The sequence below is a fragment of the Alligator mississippiensis genome, chromosome 5 (assembly GCF_030867095.1).
Source record: "Alligator mississippiensis isolate rAllMis1 chromosome 5, rAllMis1, whole genome shotgun sequence".
NCBI classification, from domain to species: domain Eukaryota; kingdom Metazoa; phylum Chordata; order Crocodylia; family Alligatoridae; genus Alligator; species Alligator mississippiensis.
In genome coordinates, this window is record NC_081828.1 from 153,616,211 (window position 1) to 153,636,537 (window position 20,327).

General features: G+C 39.7%; 1 protein-coding gene across 4 annotated transcripts in view; it reads left to right on the forward strand.

The window, feature by feature from the left end:
* ANKRD28 (ankyrin repeat domain 28) overlaps positions 1-20,327 on the forward strand; it is a 190,269-nt gene that overhangs the window by 95,160 nt on the left and 74,782 nt on the right. For all 4 annotated transcript variants that reach the window (XM_014603153.3, XM_019497785.2, XM_019497784.2 and 1 more), the window contains exon 3: positions 5,402-5,480. In XM_014603153.3, the coding sequence (XP_014458639.1) occupies positions 5,402-5,480 (79 nt within the window). The remainder of the gene's footprint in view (positions 1-5,401; positions 5,481-20,327) is intronic.

The following is a 20,327-nucleotide window of genomic DNA, read 5'->3' on the forward strand; positions in this document are numbered from 1 at the left end:
TCATCACAAATAAAATAATTATACAAAATGAGTTAATATAGGTTTCTCTGATCTAGCAAGCTGTGATTTTTCAGGATGTCATCTATCTAAACAGAGTTGCTTGCACTACCAGGGATTACAGTTGTAGTCTCTTAATGTATTTGGTATTTTGTAGATCTTTTAATTTTTTTCCTAACATAGAAAGTAAAGAAATTGCTGTTTTTAAAGATTCTGACTAAACTTAGAGAAAAATAGGTAAAACTAGTTATTTTATTAAAGCTTTAAATTCAGCAGTAGGAATCATTAATCATAAGAAAGATTATGAATGTAGTCATTTAGAAAAGGTTGTTCTCATCTTTAGAAAACAGTGCCAAAGGGTAGTAGCAGTCAAGTGACACTTATGAGGTAACTTGAAATTAGTTATTTGGGGTAGAATTCCAGATGTTTGTACTCTTGTTCTAATTCCAGTTAGTGATAGTAGTGAGGACAATTTTCAGCTGGGGGCGTTTATCAGATGTGATCATTTACAATTTTTGAGCATAACTTAATTACTCATTGATCCAAACATAGAACTGAATGCCTAAACTCTGAAGCTCAATTTGAAAGTTAGGCTTTTTATATGGAGGCTTTTCCAGTATTCTGTCTGTGAAAGTATGCATTCAAGAAACAAAGATATTTTTTTTACCTTAAAAGACAGATGTCGTAATAGAATTCCTAGCATTGTCTTTGCAAATAAGCAGCTATAATGTGTCAGGAATACTGTATAATATTTTTTAGAAATGTGTTGTTTGGGAAAACAGAATGTGTAGTAATATGCTGTGATGATCATATATTATGATTTTGAATTGCAAGGGGGAAAAGTACTGAAACCTGTAACTGGTTAAAATGTATTAAGAATCAGGCCTTGGAAAGTAACTAAAATAATGCCATCCTTTGCAGGAGCAGACTTATAAAATTCAAAATAGCTTGATTGTTTAACTTTTTATGCAAATTGTAAGCATAGGAATTATTATAAATGGACTAGTTGAAATATAAGCTGGTTTAATAATATTACATGTTTCTACACTTTATAGAAACAAAGCATTATAGACACAGAGTATAAAAAGATACTGCTTTCCTTGGTTCTGTTTTTCAGCACTTTATCATCAGCTTAATTTTGTAAGACACTATGCGGTGTGGCAGCAAAAGATGCTTCCAAAAAGATAAGCTAATTATCAAACTGGAGTAAGAATAGTATACTAAAACTGGAAGGCTGAAGTGTCAACTTAATAAAGAGAGAAGGAATGTTCACATATACTTTCAGGAATATACTTCTTATGACAGAAACTGGGCCTATTAATGCCACCACTGTTCATAAGGAGATGCAAAAACTTTTTAAGGTTAAATGTTAAATATTTGAAACCAATTTTTGCCAGAAATATAAGGTGTTCAAATACTTAATTAACCAGTCAGATAGCAGAAAATACAGGTTAAGCGATGTTTGAAAATAGCATTTGAAAGACTTGTTGTAACAAATCTTTTATTTTGAAGAATAAATAGGATGCACTGTCCTAGAATAAAGAAATGGGTTTTGAGCATTGCATGTCTGTCTATCAAAATTGTTTGAAGGATGCTGTAGTTAAATATCACAGGGTGTGTATGAAGTCTGTGTTGCTAATTACCTGTGTTAGATCATTAAAAAAAAAAATAGATAGCAACACTTACTTCATACTTGTGCTGCCCCTTTTTCATGTGGGTAATGATATTAAAGTAACCATTTTCATGTTTTGTCATAATAGTGCAAATGTTGAAGGCAGGCTGGATTTTTAAAAATCTTTCAATGTAATTAAATTTTTTATAATACTTCTTAGTCTTAGATTTTTGGCCAAGTAAGTTTTTACAGTATCTAAGTATTGCACCATAATTTACCTCAGTGGCATGAAAGTCACAGGTAAGTTCTTAAAGAGTTTTTCCTTCTAGAAATCAGTATGAGTGATGAATGCTATTTATTATAATATTTCATACAGAGTAGTTGGTCTAATTTTTCAACAATAATGATTCTTTTTATAATTTTGATTCTGTACAGCAGTGTTTTTATCACTATTAGTAGGAAAAATCCCACAGTTGACACAGATTACATAATCTCATTATTGTCAAGTATTTAAAAAATCATGAGAGGGGCTTTGAAAATCATGAATTTGACCTAAAAACATAATATTTGAGCATTCTCTTTATTTTCCTTCTGGGATTTTTATTATTGTTATTTTATTTGTTTATTGGACCCTTTAAAATTCAATGTTTTCAAACCCCCCTCACCAGCCATTCTGAAGGTGTGAAGCTGCAATTCTTATGTAATAACTTAAGATGGATGAAATGCAGGATTTTCAGTTCACAATAAGTTTTGGAAATATTTGTTTCAGTCCTATTCAGACCAAAAGTGTAACTTTCAAAATTGATTAAGAACTAAAAATTCCCAGTGAAACACATTCTCTGGGCCCTTGCAGCTCCTAAAGGAAATTCAATAGTCTTGTTTCCTATGCGCAGCAGTTAAATGGAGAAAAATATCAATATCATTCAATAGCTTCTAGGGACTGTGGCTCCAGAGCAGTACTGCTATGCAGTCTGTGCTGAGCTAGTAACCCAAGGCCTTCCAAATTCTTCTGGAAGAACTGACTCTTGAACTGGACAAAAGACTGGAAGTCCTTTAGTCCTCAGCCTGGAGCAGTCAGTATGGTGGGGCTACCATAGCTGCAGAAATCGGAAGCCTGACTCGAGACTTCCAGGCAGAGAGTTTCAGCTCTTCATCAAAAGCCTCATTAGAGCCAGGGCTTCCAGGTTCCTGGTTCTGCTGCCGTAAGGCTGAAAGCTGTAACATAACTGGCTACCCTTGGGCTGCTACAGACTTGGAAACAGAATTACGCATTAGGTAGAATGTGCCACCCTGGAGCGGTGGGTGTTGAGACTACTGAGGTCCTGACCTCAATAGCCTGCCATATTGGATCCCAGAGAGATTTCACAACAGACATTTTGGATTCACATAATTAGGGCCCTACCGGATTCACGGTAGCTGTGCTGCAGCTCCTTTAATCTTGCAGGTTCCCCTTTGCACAACCCCCTTCCCCTTGCAGCTGATTGTTGGAGGGGCCGCACATGCAGCTCACTCGTGATCATCAGGAAAGTGAAAACCACCATTTTAAACTTGGTGCTGTTTTTATGTGTCTGCCATTGGTTGCCTGAGGGGCCCCAGCGGCCCCACTGCTTACTGCTGACCGGCAGGGAGACAAAAACAGTGCCAAGTTTAAAACTATGGTTTTCACTGCCAATCGGGAGCAAGCCACACATGGGGCCCCTCCACCAATCAGTGGCAAGAGACACACGGGGGAACCTGCAAGATTAAAGGAGCTGCAGCGCAGCCCACTTCCACCATGAATCTGGTAAGGCCCTACACACAGGGCACAGAATTGAGTTTATTTTTTTTAAACAAAAATCTATTTGAAGTGAACTCTTCTGTCCAGGTCTGTTAACAAAATGATTCTAGGAAATGGGGTTTGAAGAAATCCCATAAAAAAGATATTTTGGGGTTTACATCAGTGCCAGCCTTATAGTAGCCATTCAAGTCGGTTTGAAATCATTGGGGGTGGGGGGTAATGTTAATGTTGAAAACTTAATTTTTAAATGTATAGCAAATGCCATAATTGCCCGGTAAATTCTCTTGAAACTTTTGAATCTGCCTTTTTCCTTGCTAAAGATGTATCTTCTTGGCTGTATAATTCTAACATTGCTATTCTTAGTATAATCTCACACAGTGCATTTAACATGCTGCTAAATAGCTTCAACAAATGTAGGTATTTTCAGATGCTGAATTTTTATCTTTTGGTAGTAGTTCCTAAAATGTGACTTCCCTTTTATTACCCATTTCTTTAGACCACTTTAAAAATAAAGACAATACTTGGGCAGAGATGAGGAACTAAAATCACTTTTGGGATTCATTTCATCTAAAGAAGGAATGTGCTTTTTGAAAACAAATGCAAGAAAATTTTGTAAAACTACAGCACAATTGGAAATGCTGTTTTGTGTGCCAGTGTTCATTAAACTGGAATCCAGGAATAATGTTATACTTTTACCTTTTATTGGACTGAAAAAGGGTGGGGTTTTTTTGTACAATAAATTGTCCATGTGATGTCATTTAAAAGTAAACATATTTTACTGACCATTTTAATAGAGCAATGCTTTGTCTGTGTGCTGCTAGAAATGTTTTGTTACATGCTTAAGGGAAAAAACCCAAAGAATTTACACTCGCTCTTTTAAGTGTATTTGGGGCTTCACTGAAAAGTCTAAACAATCTATGAGTAACTTATATAAAATGTGTTCTAAAAACCAACACGTTTCAAGATGATCAACCTTTTTCTCTATTGAAACCAAGTTTCTTTGCAGTTCTGTTCCTGTATGCTGTATAGAAGCAAATTATCTGGTTTTATGCTCATGCATTTGTCTTTTAGCATTCACCATAATGTGAAAGTGATCCTTCACCACTTGCCTTTTACATTGATGCACACAAACAAAATCCAATATTTGCCAGATTTGGAAAACCCTCTGTGCCTCCCTTCTGGAAGTGAATGTTTCCTTTATTCACTCAGTTGAGCTGTTGTCTTTAGAATGCACATATGAAAATAATATTTGTTGCTTTTACTAACCCCACCTGAGTTAATCAGAAAGAATCTAGGTTCTTCCTGCTCCTTCCTTCTCATGTCCTTGTGACAAGGTATTTAGCACAATTTGCAGATTTGTTGTGAGTGCTTCTGCTATGGCCTTGAACTTGCAACCTCTGGACTGTCAACCATGTACCTTGTGCCTATGTCCCCCAGTCCTCCTTCCTATTCCTGGAAAGCTTTGTCTGTGTTGGCAAGATAAATTTATCAGCCATGTCCATATATCTGACTTTTCTTTGCTCATGTGCAGTAAACAAAAGCGGGCGAATTATTTTAATATCATGTTTTTGTTGATCTTATTTTTCTATGTTGTACTCTTTTTTCATTTTCTATTTAATTTGTGGCTAGGATAAAAATAATATATGTAGCTTTGAAGAGGTATCTGAAATTTTTGGGGAAAACAGATTGAACTTGTTGCTACTCAGGGTATTGATACAAAAAAACCTCAGTTCATCATTAATTCTCTTCCTCTCCCTCCCTGACCCCTTCAAACTGGTGCTGAACGAATTTTATAGGTTTGACCTAGCTACTTAGTGAGATCCCGTTTTTTACCATCTAGGTAAATGTAATTAACTCAATTATTTCTTTGGTTTTAATTTTTTTATTTCTTAAAATATAAATGTAAAATTTGGAAGATGGAATTACATGCTGTAATATTTTCATAATTTATATAGAATGTTAGTGAATAATTTAATTTGAAATAAAACACCCTTTTTTCCACCCTCTTATCACAGGATAATGAAAAAAGGACCCCTTTACATGCTGCTGCCTATCTGGGAGATGCAGAAATTATTGAACTACTTATTTTATCTGGTATGTTCTGTTCATATTAATGAAAATAACTCTATGCACATAAAATATATACTTTTAGTTTGCATAATTGTATCAAAATATTTAATGCTCTAAAAATTTTATTGAAAACCTTGGCATTTTTATAAATTTTGGTTTGTTAATTCAAACCACTATTTTAATCCTTTGCAATGTCTACTAAAGAAGAGTACTCACCAATGATAAATTCTCTCAGTAATGCCTGTTCTTTATAATTTATAACTTATAACCCAATTCAGTTTGTTTAAAAGTAGTCTGTCTACTATAGTCAAGTGATTTAGTTAAAATGTAGTAGTATATGTAGCAGTATATGTATTTGTACCATATTGAATGAGCATTCAAAAAAATGTGGTATTTAAGATTGAAAATGGTATCCAAAGATATTAATATTAGCTCTGTCAAATGCTTTAAAATTTTTAATCTTGATTAGTTGCAATTAATCGCAGCTAAAACCTCAAAATTATGCACAGAAAAACTCAAAATTCCATCCCCTCCCAAGGCAGAAGGGCAGCATGGAGGCAGTGCTGGTGGTGGCGGGGGGCCCCTGCTGAGCTGCCCCTGCTGAAGCTGCCGCCTGCCCTCCCACATATGCTCCCTGCCCACCCATGGCCCCATCCCATACACAGAGGTTTGGTAATCTGTTGTGCAAGGCAGGGGGGTGCTGAGCTGGCCTATAGCAGCTACCCAAAATTCCTTATGTGGCCTGCAGGCTCACCCCTGGCTTAGCCCATCAGCAAACATTTGAAACTGAAGTTCAGATGTGCTGAGCCATATATTAAACAGTCCAACCTGTCACAAAATGGGTACCTAAAATTAGTGGAAAATTTTTGATCTTAAGCTGTTCATTGTTTCCCTGTCTATCAAAGGGGGGTGTTGTTATCTATTCTTTCACAGGACAGTTCTGAAAATAAATACAGGCTTCCCTCACTTTATGCTGTACATGGATTCCTGGAAAACAGTGTATAACTCAAATTCGCCTAAAGGGAACCCACTTTACAATGTAACAAATAGGCATACATTCCAAGACCTCAGTTGTACTGACCCCCAGATCCATTTCTACCACTTTTACAAGACAATTTTGGTACTCTCCAACAGCAGATATTACACACAAGCACAGGACACTATCATAATAGGGATGGCAACTACAGAAACATTTGTTGTAGACAATGAGAGAGGAGCACAGATCCACACAGGAGACTATATTTTGGTGCATGTCACTCCCACAATGCACCGCACAAAGCAGGTGACTGCTTGCTTCCACAATACCAATTGCATAAGAGTGAATTTACCTCGCATATAACAGATTTTTGGTATAAAAAGGTCATCGCATAAGAGCAAATTCACATATACAGAACCTGCATAAAGCAAAGGAAACCTGTACTCGGCTCCTGTAGTAATGAGCACAGTAGAAAAGACTGGGAGGAAAATAACAATGTTGTTACTAGAGGAGGGTTTGAATAACACGCAGTTAGTAAACCTTAAGGACCACATTTGAAACCATGTGGCAGGAAATTTTGAATTGTTGCAGATAGAATTAACAATTTATTCTTGGTGCTAAATTAGGTTGGAATCGTGAGGGGAAAAATAGTATGTGATCATGTAATTACTGTTTGTATAATGATGTATTTGCATGAGGGCCAAATTAAGTCTGGACAGCAACCTTAATTCTGACAGTTCTTAGCTTTAGAGTCCTTGACTTTGCTACCTTAATGTAGTTTTGTGTCTGATTTAATTATACTGTAGTACGTTTCCTGGTCTTTTTTTATTTTGAAAATGCAGTAAATAATTAAACCCTATTTTTCAATGTCCTTATGATATGGACAGAAGCATACTGTAAGAAATTCTCCTTGTTTTTCTACTTTATTTCTTTGTCTGACCTGAAACTTACTGAAGTAATTGTGTTTCTTTCCACTGACTTCAGATGCTTTTTCCCCCCAGTTTTTAGTGTAATTTACCTTTGTTTATCGATGCTACCTGCATTCTTCAACCCCACTAAAATAAGAAGAGACAAAAATAGTGAGAGTAGGGAAAATGACTCAAATATTTCACTATATTTAAAGAGAGGTGATTAATCTATCAATTGTTTATTATAAATTCAAGGTACTTTTTGAGTATCAAAATTCTCTAAAGATTAACTGTAGATTCAAATATTTCAGTCTAAACGAACATGTTCTTGATGCCGTTCCTTAATTCAGAGTTCCATGCAGTTAGTTTTTAGCATTAGTTTATCTGTCCGTAGTGTTCTTCAAGTAGATGCTGAAAATTACGAAACCTTTTTGATTGAACTTCTGCCCTCAGTTTTCCATCCTGTTGTGTTGCTTACCCTCCATGGTTTCCAAATCTGGGCCTGGAATTGACAGTCAAAGATACAGATTTCCAGTAGGAAAGTGAGAGTACTCCTTTGACTTACAACTCTTGGAAATCAGATAGTCTTAAAAGTGTTAAGCCTCTTGCCATAAGATGATTTTTTTCCTAATTGCAGTCAAGTATATCTAGCACAGTGATTCTTGACCTTCTTAGACTCGAGACAGCACTCGACACATGAATGCACACACCCACATCCTTCCCCATACCCCATGTACACACATAAACACCCCACATACACTCTTAACACCCCACAAACACCATACCCCCCCACACCTCTCCATACCCCCCGCTTTCACACTGTATACAAGAGAGAGTCTTAATTTTGAGATATTATCTATTCACCTTTATATACATGACACACATGCACACATCAGGACAAAAATATTTTTTGAAATAAAGTGAAAATATTGTATTGTAGATACTTGATTTTTTTTAGTTTAGAATTTGTTTTTTTATAATTCCAAGATGGGAAACCCCCTTCGCAAAAAGAGTCAGTCCTTCTGGGTGCAAGGAAAGGGACTTCTGGTGGCAAAGGTCAGAGGTTAGTGGTGGGACTTCCATTCCCAAGATGGTGACCTGAGAGCGGGGCACCTGTCGTGGGGCGGGGCTACCCCTATGGTCCTTGACAATTCGCCAAAACTCATTAAGCAGCCCTCCAGCTGAAATAATTGCACGCTTCTATTCTAAGTCCTTGAGAGTCAACACTGCATGTATTCACAAAACAACAAGGACTGAATAAAGATGCTTCTGCTATATTCCTGAGTAGTAATCATGTATACAGGTACTAAGTTTTTAACATAAGTGCCACTGTCTTGTGGACCCTCTTTTATAATAATAATGTTGACCAGTGATTTTTGGTCCCACTTGCTTAAATTTCTTGTGGGAACTACAGCAATTGTTTATATGGAAAAAATGTTTTAATTTAATCTTTACCTTTTTTTTTTTAGTTTAGCAGCTAGAAATCAGGTGCTGCATCTTGCTGCCAGACAGATGGCCACAAAATGCCAGCAGATGCTTTGCAGCCAACTTTGCCCTAATTTTATTCCATGTTTTACCATTGGCAGTCAGAGGAGGAAATGCAAATTTTCTTAGTCTCTAAAAGTAACAGTTTTAAACTTGTAGCTGCAGGCAGTAGAGAAAAGACATTTTTAAGGGCTATTTGTAAGGTGATAAACATATTAAGTAAATTTTGTATTACTAAATATTGGTCTCCTTACCTTTATTAAGAGCTTGGTACAGATTGATTATCATCCATTTTAATAGGAAAGAAAATCTATTCTCTTTGCTGGACTGGACAGAAGGCATTAAACTGAACTGTTTGGTTAAACAACATAAAAAGTGTGTAGATCGGAACTATTTAATCTTGTTAACCATATAGGCTTTTTTTAAGGCTTGAAGAGGAAAAAGAAGAAAAAAGTGACTGAAGCAACTGCTCTTCAGAAGTGTAGAATATTTGTAAGCTTAAAGCTCTTGGAAAAACTCCATTGGGAGTATTGTTTAGTTTTTGAGCTTTGCAGTTCTAAAATGTGTTGGTTGAGACAAAGCAGAAAATCCTCAGTTTGAGTGTTGCATGAGGGTTTTGATTTCTCTGTTGACATGTCAGTGAAGTAGCAGAGGATTTGACTCTGGTTATGTTTTTATAACCGTATATATTAGTTGTGTACCTGGTCCTCTCTTTTTTTTTTTTTGAGAGAGAGAGATAAATCTTATTTATTTCTCTACATACTTTTCTAGTGTAAGGACAGAATACTGCATTTTAAGATATACTACTCTAATACCTAGCTATTATTTATTAGATTGAATACACAATCACCAGTAGAATTTTTCTAGCTTCTGAGAGTGCTTGAAATTTTATTTGGCTCTTCTAATTGACACATCTTCTAAATACAACAAGTGTTTTGTTTTTAATGGAAGTTTCTTGCAGCTTTCCATTAAGGATAAAAGAAAGCCTGGCTCTCTGTGAGTGGTTGCTTCAGTTCATGATGTATTCTCCGTTTTCACTCAACTCTTTCTGTGTCATCTTTGTGAAAGTAATTTCTAGGTCCAGGCCTGACCCCTTCTGATCTTAAGCAATTGGCAATTTATACCTAGGATTTAGCCTTCATGATTTTCAAGAGAACTTCTTCCATTATCCTTGAATCCTGTCAATTAAGCTGTTAAGAAGCTGAGTTTTAGTTGCCTGTGTTTTCTGAAGAAAAATTTACCTCTCTTACTTATATTGTGGTAGTGTCCAAAATGTATTAGGCATTGTATAGTCATAAAGAAAGACAGTCTTTGCTATAAGAATTTTTATAGTTAAAAATATATAATGTAGGTAAAGTCTAGGAGGAAGGGATTCTGTGCTACAAATCAAGTTGTTTGGTCCAGTGGTTTCATTTTTTTTTAAACTTTCCTTGTACCTAATATATTAAAAAATCCATTTTTATTAGAATGAATCTTTAGAGGGGGATTAAATTGGGAGAATGATGGTGGCTTTGTAGCCTAGTTCTGGAAGAATATTCTAGCATAAGGGTTTGAAAGAAGGCAGTGTAAATCCAGAGGGAGAAATGTGTACAAAACACCAATTTTTGCATCAGCAGCCCATCAGCAAATGAGGTATGATGTAATCTTGGGTAAGTAGAGGAAGAAATTATATAATATTTGGAAGCACTAGTGAAAATATTTCATAAGATTGAACACTCAGAAAGAAATATTAGTTAGCTTTGTGGGCCAGGTATATTTTAGCTAAACAAAGATGTGGATCAAGTTGGGGTTCTGAACAGCACAGAGGAGAAGGGTGCAGTGATCAAGATTGGAAACAGGACTTGGATAAGGTACTAGATACTAAAAATGTGATGAAGAAACTCCCAAGATTTGGAGGAGGGTTAGATATGGAAGAATAACAAAAGGGGCATAAGGTACATCCCTTTGGCGTAGAGTCTGACATAGCTAAAGGACAGTGGTGATCTCAGCAGGTTTTCAGTTTAACCACCTTAAGCTAAGATAGCCCAGCATTCTGAAAATGTCAGAAACACAAATAGAGTTTTAAGATAGAGAGTTAAGATAAGGGGTAAATGAGATTTGCAAGTCACCCACTTAACTTCTGCACAATTTAGCTATTACATTTGATCACTTACAATTAAAACACAATAAATGCAAAGAGTAATTTCCATTCTCTTGTTATCTTCAAGGAGACATTTTATAATGCAATATACATTGCCTCTGTTTGCCTGAAGTCTAAACATCCTTGCAAATAGTGACCCAGATCTGAGGTTTTATTAAAATGTAGCCTTTTAATTTAAAAAGAACTGTCTAATGGAGAAAATTCCAGGGCATCTGGAAACAGTCCATAAAATCATGTTTTCTCATGTACAACACACACCTCCCCCTCCCCCCCCCCCCCCCCAAAAAAAAAAAAAAAAGCTTCTGGAAATTAGAGATGCCTTGTATGCAAAAAATATGGCAAGAGTGAGTTACTGGGTGAAACAAAAAGTAAATTCTTCAGCTATCCAAAGGGGGCTGAACAATGAGTAGGCTCAGTGTCTTACCTGCTGCAACTCAGTTACTCACTACAATGAAAGATTTTTTTTTCCTTCATTTTGCTTTTCAAAAGCAAGGTGCATATTATATTTCCTGATGTGTTATATGTGTGAAAATATAGCATCTTGTCCATGGTGCTCTGCACCTGTAGAAGGGTTATGACACCCAGCTTTGAGAAGAGACAAAAAGAAGAACAGAGAAGCTTAGCTTTGTGAGCCCAGTTGTTCTTTGTAGGTTGGGAGGTGGAATCTGACACAGGCTACTTACTGGCAAATGGAGGCTTTGAATATATTGTTTCAATTCTTCTAACTTGTCTTTTCTGGAGTTTGTATCCATACATATAGAAATTAAGGTTCAGGGAGATAGCTTACTTGCCTCTTTTTAAAAGCTTTTTGGTCAAATTCAGCTATGGGTTAAGTCAGATGAGGTCAGTGGAGTTGCACCGTTATACCAACAATACCAGATTTTGGCCTTGCCTAGAGCATACATTGAAGCAAGGAATTATTTGTTGTGTGGACTAGTCTGATTAAAGATTTCACATGTAAACATATTATCATACTGTTATATGAGTGTTGTCAAACCTTTGCAGACAGTTCATTCTAAGAATTCAGTGCATGTATAGCCATTTGAAAAGTGTGGCTCTTCTTAAAAAAAGAGAAAAAAAAGGCAGCACACAGCTGGGTTTATTTTTGTTTTAATAACTAGCCTTGCTTCTGTCTACAAAGTTAGTTTTGCTAAGATAAATTCTTTTTTAGCTTTTGAGTCGCATATAATAAAGATTCTGAAAGACAAACGAATTCTGGCTTCAGTTTTATCTTAACAGTGCATTTACAGATTCATAGATGCTAGGGTCAGAAGGGATCTCAACAGATCATTGAGTTCCTAGGCAGGAAAGAGTGCTGGGGTCAGATGACCCCAGCCAGATGCCTATCGAGCCTTCTCTTAAAGACCCCCAAGGTAGGGGAGAGCACCACCTCCCTTGGAAGCCTGTTCCAAATTTTGGCCACCCTTACCATGAAGAAGTTTTTCCTTATATCTAGCCTAAATCTATCTCTGTCAGTTTGTGACCATTGTTCCTTTTTACCTCAAGAGGCACCCTGGTGGACAGAGCATCTCCGATCCCTTGCTGCATCCCCCTAATGAATTTGTAGGTGGACACAAGATCACCTCTCAGCCTTCTCTTGTGGAGGCTAAAGAGGTCCAGGTCCCTCAGTCTCTCCTTATAGGGCTTGTTCTGTAAGCCCCTAACCATATAAGTGGCCCTCCTGGACCCTCTAGTGTCTATCAATATCCTTCTTGAAGTACGGCTCCCAAAACTGGACGCAGTACTCCACATGCGGTCTAACCAATGCCGCATAGGGGAGAAGTATCACCTCGTTGGTTCTATTTGCCATGCATCTGCTGTTGCATAATAAAATGCGGTTAGCTTTGCTGATGATTTCATGACACCGATGACACATGTTCATCTTGGAGTCCACTATGACTCTGAGATCCTTTTCCACTTCTGTGCTGCTGAGAGGGTCACTTCCCAGCCTGTAGGTGTGCTGGATATTTTTGCACCCTCGGTGTAACATTCTGCACTTGTCCTTGTCGTACTGCATCCTATTGTGTACTTCCCACTTTTCTAACCTGTCCAGGTCTGCCTGCAATCATTCCCTACCCTCTGGAGTGTGAACTTCACCCCACAATTTGGTATCGTCCACAAACTTGGACAGACTACACTTCACACCCACATCCAAGTCACTGATGAAGATATTGAAGAGTACAGGTCCAAGGACCGAACCCTGTGGGACCCCACTACCTGCATGCTTCCAGTTTGATATCAACCCATCTACTACTACTCTCTGGGTGCAACCACTAAGCCAATTTGCCACCCACCAGACCGTGTACACATCTATGTCACAGCTTCTTAATGTATTTATGAGAATGGGATGAGATACCGTATCGAAGGCCTTGCTAAAATCCAAGAAAACAACATCCACCTCTACTTCTGCATCTAAGCATTTTGTAACACTGTCATAAAACAAAGCCAGATTGGTCAGGCATGACCTACCTGCTACGAATCCATGCTGGTTTCCCTGCTGCATTATTTTTCCCGCTGGACTCCCACAGATATGGTCCTTCATAATTTCAAAGACCTTTCCAAGAATGGAGGTGAGACTGACTGGCCTATAATGACTCAGATCCTCCTTCCTCCCCTTCTTGAAAATAGGGACCACATTGGCCTTTTCCCAGTTCTTCGGGACCCGACCCGAGCATCACAAATGCTCAGACAGCTGTGCCAGTGGTTCTGCTATGATACCGGCCAATTCCTTGAGTACTCTCGGATGCAGCTCATCCGGGCCTGCTGACTTGAACACATCCAAGTGGCTGTACCAAGTCAGCATCAACAGTTAGTGGGCTGGTGTCCCTCTGATGCTCATCTAATAACCCATTAGGAGGCTTATCTTGACCCCTGTCCAGGAACGCCAAGGCAAAAAACTCATTGAATAGCTCAGCCTTGTCCCCCTCTCTGTCACTTATTGCTCCTTCTTGTTCAGTAGGGGTCCTATGCTGCCCTGTTCCTTCCTTTTACTCCCTACATACCTAAAAAAAGACTTTTTGTTGTCTTTGTGTTGCCAGCCTCAGCTCTGTAGTTGCTTTGGCTTTTCTAACTGCCTCCCTGCAAGTGCAGGCCAAGTAGGTATACGCCTCCTTGGTAGCTTCCCCCTGCTTCCACCACCTATATGCCTGCTTTTTTGCCCTCAGGCTCCCCCTGGATTTCCCTGTCTAGCCAAGGACATTTTTTGGCTCCTTTCCCCCTTTTCCCTTGTACTGGAATAGTCTCCATCTGTGCCCAAAGGATTGCTTCCTTTAGGAAAGACCACCCTTCCTAGACTACCATCTCACCAGTACTCTTATCCAGCAGTGTGTTATTGGCTAGGCTCCTAAGCACACTGAAGTTAGCCTTCCTAAAGTTGGGCACTTCACTCTACTAGTCATCTTACCAAATGAAATTGCTGGCAAATTTGTCTCTGAAGGGCAAACCTGATTAGCAATTCTGTTAAGCCACATACCAGCAATTCTATTTCCTTCAAGACCATGGTAGTGGTAATTGGTTACCAACCACTTCCTTTAATATACTTTATTATTTTGAGCAAAAGGTTTTTGGAAAAAAATGTATTTAAATGTAACTAAGCATACCATAAGTATGTCTAGTTCTTCTCTAAGGCGTACTGCTCCTTACACCTGGGGGGTCTAATTTCTAGACAGCTACCCACAAGGGCCTTCCTCCTCATGCCCCTCAGAATGGCTTTCTAACTCTTAAGAGTGTGGGCTCATGTACATTTGGATCCTTTTAAAAAAAGCAGCAGCCATCAACTATCAACAAGCCAGGAAGAACTTGCCAAACTGAAGATCACATCAGCAACGTATTGAAGCTGTGAATGTGCCAAGTGCTGAAGAAAAATAAATACAAATGAAAAAATGGCTCGTAGTGCACTGAAATCAACTCATATCACAGTGCCTACAGGGAGGGCAACAGCTTGATTGATTTCATCTACCAGCGTGCAGTTAAAAGCACAAAGGAAACTAGTTTTGTAATAAACCCCGGAGTAGTAAGTGGGATGAAGGGTGGTCAGTCCAAGGATATAGAACCAAAGCCTGTAACTGCACTGAAGGCTACAACTGACTCGTTAACTACATTTCCATCTGGGAGCTCCAAATAAATTGTAGATAGGGAAAGGAACTGTAGTACAATGAGCTATTGGCATTTGGTCTGAGAGTGACAGAGGTCACCCAGTGCCTCCAAAGGCTCTGAGCACTCAGAGCTCTAGACCAGAGGTGCTCAACCTGTGAGCCAGATCTAGCCCCTGGTGCCATGTTTTCTAGCTTGTTGGGCTCCACACAGGTCTAGAAATTTGGTGGCAGGAGAGTAATGACATCTCCATGGGCTGGACCTGTATGCTAGATCAGGTAAATATGGGGGTGGCTCTAGGACCTTATCCTGGCATGTGGAAGTTGGCCAAGGCCTTTCGGGGCCTTATCTGGGTATGTGTGTCCAGGTGGGGACCTGAACCAGGTGTGTGGGGCCTAATCTAGCCCCATACTGCTCATCTGGCCTCTGGGGCCAAAAGGTTGAGCACCACTGCTCTAGGTGTTTTTTAACAGATCTAGGAATTAGCAGTCCATTAAAAAAAGTAGATCTTAATTATTTTCCATGTAAGGCTACAGCTTGGGCTTATGACAGTGGATCATGGTTTTTAGTGCAGCCAAGGCTACCATCTCCTAGCTTCTCCTCATCTGTGTTCCTATCCTGCTTTCCTTTTCTCCTATATTTCAGTTTTCCCTATTTTTTGTCTTCTATCTTTTCTGCTAGTTTTTGTTTTACCATCTGAGGAGCCAGCATAACACAGCACATCAAATTGCTGGAGGTGTGGGGAGGGATGGCTAGCAGGATACTAGCGCTCTATTTGATGGTAATGGAAACTGACTTCAGTCTGACAATCCCCATCAGTTTTCCTTTGCTCCTGGCTGTAGATGCAAAAGTACAGGTGAGCTAGGAGCGTGGCTTTGGCTGTCAGCTGAAAATGTGACCAGAAAAGGGCTTAGAGAGCAACCAGAAATTACAGATGTTGTTAATGCCTTAAAGAACCCATTCAATGCATGGTATTAATTATTGCTCAGGCTGAGAGCTTTGTTTTTGAGGGAGGTAATTGAAAAAAACTGTTGTAAACAATGTCAGCAATGTTTGGAGTCCTATTTGGCTTATAGCCCTGCATATAGAATAGTGTAGAAGCTATCTTTCAGGGCTGTGCTGTTCAGCTGATCTTCCTAGTGAGTGTTTAGTCAGGTTTGCTTGCTAACTGCTTTTAGATTTTTCTAGAAAATGTCCCTCTCCACTACAGCTGGGGAAGAAACTGTTTTTCCCATCCAGTGGAACTTCAAGATTCCTGAAATTTTTCCCATTTGGAAATAACAGTTTTCTGTTGGGACAGAATCAAGATCTTTGGAAAAGAGAGGCATGCCCAGCTGTATGAGCATTCGTGGTCATCTGGCCAGGTGCCGGGGGATTGGAAATTGGCTAATGTGGTCCCAATTTTCAAGAAAGGGAGGAAGGAGGACCCAAGTAACTATAGGCCTGTAAGCCTCACCTAGGTGCTCGGGAAGATCTTGGAGAGAATCATCAAGGAGCACATCTGTGGGGGGCCTGCAGGGGAGATCATGCTCAGAGGCAATCAGCATGGGTTTATCAAAGGCAGGTTCTGCTTGACCAACCAGATTGCCTTTTATGACCAAGTAACTAAATCCTTGGATGATGGTGTTGCCGTGGACGTAGTTTTTCTAGACTTCAAGAAGACCTTTGACACCGTCTCTCACCCCATCCTCATTAGTAAATTAAGCAACTGTGGCATTGATACCTACACAGTTGGATGGGTCAAAAATTGGCTGATGGGGCGCACCCAGAGAGTAATGGTGGACAGGTTGTACTCAACCTGGTGAGATATAAGCAGTGAGGTACCCCAGGGCTCGGTCCTCGGGCCCGCACTGTTTAACGTCTTCATCAATGACTTGGATGAGGGGGTGGAAAGCACGCTGTCCAAGTTTGCTGATGACACTAAGTTGTGGGGCAAGGTGGATACATTGTAGGGAGAGAGAGGCTGCAAATAGATTTAGACAGACTACAAAAGTGGCCAGATGAGAATAGGATGGGGTTCAATGTAGATGAATGCAAGGCACTGCACCTTGGGAGAAGGAATCCACAGCATACATACAGGCTGGGGAGTTCCCCTCTTGAAAGCACAGAGGTGGAACGGGATCTTGGAGTCGTCATTGACTCCAAGATGAACATGAGCCGCCAATGCCAGACCACAGCCAGCAAGGCCAGCCATACCTTGTCATGCATCCAAAGATACATCTCAAGCTGGTCCAGAGAGGTGATACTCCCCCTCTGTGCGACTTTGATCAGGCCACAGTTGGAGTACTGTGTCCAGTACTGGGCTCCACAGTTCAAAAGGGATGTGGCCAGCCTGGAGAGGGTTCAGAGGAGGGCCACCCACTTGGTGAGAGGGCAGCAGGACAGGCCCTATGAGGAGAGACTGAGGGACCTGAACCTGTTCAGCCTCAGCAAGAGGAGGCTGAGGGGGAACCTGGTGGCTGCCTACAAGCTCATCAGGGGAGATCAACAGCAAGTAGGTGGAGCCCTTTTCTCCCCAGCACCACCTGGGGTAACGAGGAACAATGGTAATAAGCTGGTGGAGAATAGGTTTAGGTTAGAGATCAGAAGGCAATATTTTACAGTTAGGGTGGCCAAAATCTGGAACCAACTTCCCAGGGAAGTGGTCCTTGCCCCTACCTTGGGCAAATTCAAGAGGAGGTTGGACGATCACCTGCCTGGGGTCTTGTGAACCCAGCCTTCATTCCTGCCTGTGGCAGGGGGTCAGGCTAGATGATCTGATCAGGTCCCTCCTGACCCTAGCTACTATGAAACTATGGAATAAGATAGCCAGTCCCCTGGTTATGGCACTCACCTGACACATGGGAAAGTGAGGGTCAAAGGTGGAACTTTTTTTCTCTGGATCTCCCATGTGCTATGTTAAGGGTGTCAAACTTGGGGCTGGATGAGTGACATTGGGCCAGTCCATGGGCTGGATTTGGTCCATTCCCCCTCCCATCTGATGATGGATCCAGTGTTTGCAACATGTCTCATCCCTTCCCTCCTCCCATCCCCCCTACCAGTCTGGGACTGTATCACAGTGCCCACTTTAGCTGCTTTGGGACCAGCCATGCAGCTTGGGTCTCAAATCAGCTAGAGTGGGCACCGCAAGCAGTATATATCCTGGAACAGGTGCCACATATAGTGTGGATCCTAGACTGGGCACAACATGTTGTTTGTCTTGGGCCCTGTGTGTAGGACCAGTCCAGCAGTAGTATATGTGTCACCTCAGACCCAGGGGCAGCATGGGGGCCAAATGACATCTTTGACACTCCTGTTCTAGGTGATTGTCCTCTGTTTTTCTGTCTCATAGTAGTGTGGTCATCTGGGATGTAAATCTCTTCTAAAAAAAATTAAACTTCTTTGGCGGAGATGTTGATCCCACTATCAACTGAGGTTCCCCAGGGGTTTGTCCAGAGTCTAACATTATTCAACACCTTCATTATTGTTTTAGATGATGGGATTAAGTGCACACTTAGAAAATTTGTGGATGACACCAAGTTGGGTATAGTTGCAGATATTTTGGAGGGCAAGGCTAGGATTCATAGTGACCCAGCTAGACTGGAAAAATGGTCCTCAATCAGTGAGATGAGATTTAATAAGGACAAGTCCAAAGTCCTACACTGGGCACAAGAAAACTGGGGAATGAGTGGCTAGGCTGTAGTACTGCAGAGAAGGACCTGGGAGTTGCAGTAGACTCTAAGTTAAATATGAGCCATCAGTGTGCTCTTGTTGCAAAAAAACCCAACAGCACGCTGGATTGTAGCAACGGGAATGGGCATATCTACACGTGTATTAATTTGCTGTAATTACAGTGCCTTAAGTTTAATACCTGTAATAACAGGTATTAACTTAACACTCCGTCATCAGCATTACTACACAGTAGTGCCAACACGTGTCTTTTATGTGACATTAATGCGCAGTAGATTAATTCTGCTGCATATTAGCGCAGCTTTCTCATGTATTAGCACAGCCGTGACATGCTAATATGCAGTAGAATTAGTCTACTGCACTTTTAGCATCTCATGTAGACCTGCCCAGTGTCACCTGCAAATCATAGCTTTACTCGCACATACCAGAGTTAAATTTTACCCTGCTATAGATCTTTCATACATATATGTTCTTTGATGCGTAAAACAACTAAACTACCTTCTCTGAAATTAGTCTGTGTTAACCTTAACATTGAATAAATGCTCAGAACTGTATAAAAAAATTCATTTTGCTGATTTACAGGCAATATAATTGTTTTCTAGGGAACTATTTTCAAAAGATTTAAGTCTTACTTGTGCCATTCAGAATATTATACAAAACATTTTTGCAATTAGAATAACATTGCTATACCAGGAAACCAGCTTAAAAAAAAAAAGTTCAGGAAATGCATTACTTAAGGGAAGTAGTGTTCAGTTACTAGAGGGAAATAACAGCAGTGACCATTTACATGCCTAAATAGAAAATACTCTGAATATCGCTTTTGGTGTCTTACAGAGTAGTGCTCTTTCACTTTAGCTTGTGCATTGGTTGTTTTATATAGTGAATCACTTCTAGATTGCTCTCTGTTAAATGTTTTTTTTTAACTAACTTTCAAATTTTCATGGAATTTTAGAGAAAATGGATTTGATTTGAATTTAGAAAAGAATGATTCTGTATATGTGATGTAGAAATGTAAGCACTAACTAGATAAGCCTTTGTTCAAAGATAGCTCATGTATTGTAGGGAAAGAAATTGAAAGAGTCATCTCTATGCCCTCTGATTTGAAGGAATTAATCTGTTCTTTGTTTTGCTGGTTTATATACGTTTTGTTTTGAGGTCATCTTGCACTCTCTATGTACAGTTAGCAGCTCTAGTCAGAAATACTCTTTAAAAAACAATCTGTATCTTGTAAGAACAATGCAAGCTTTTCATTTCAGTTGTTTACCTCCTTAGGACTTTCATAGATAAATTGCTATAAATAGAGGTTTACCTAAATCATGGGGGGATTTGCCCATATTTGTGGGTTGATTGTGGCCTAAACTTCTAATTCTGAGGTCATTTTACTGTGGCCCCATCCCTTGGTGCTGTCTGATTGTTGGGGAGGGAGGGGGAGGGACAAGGGGGCAGCTGCCATCTTGTCTGCTGCCCTGTGTGTTGTCCCACAAGCCGGCGCCTTCCCATCCCAGCAGCAAGGACCACCAGCTTCCACTGCATTTTATTTTTATTTTTTTTGTTGATTTCATGGATCTCATGGACAATTCTGGATTTTGCTGTTTCCACAA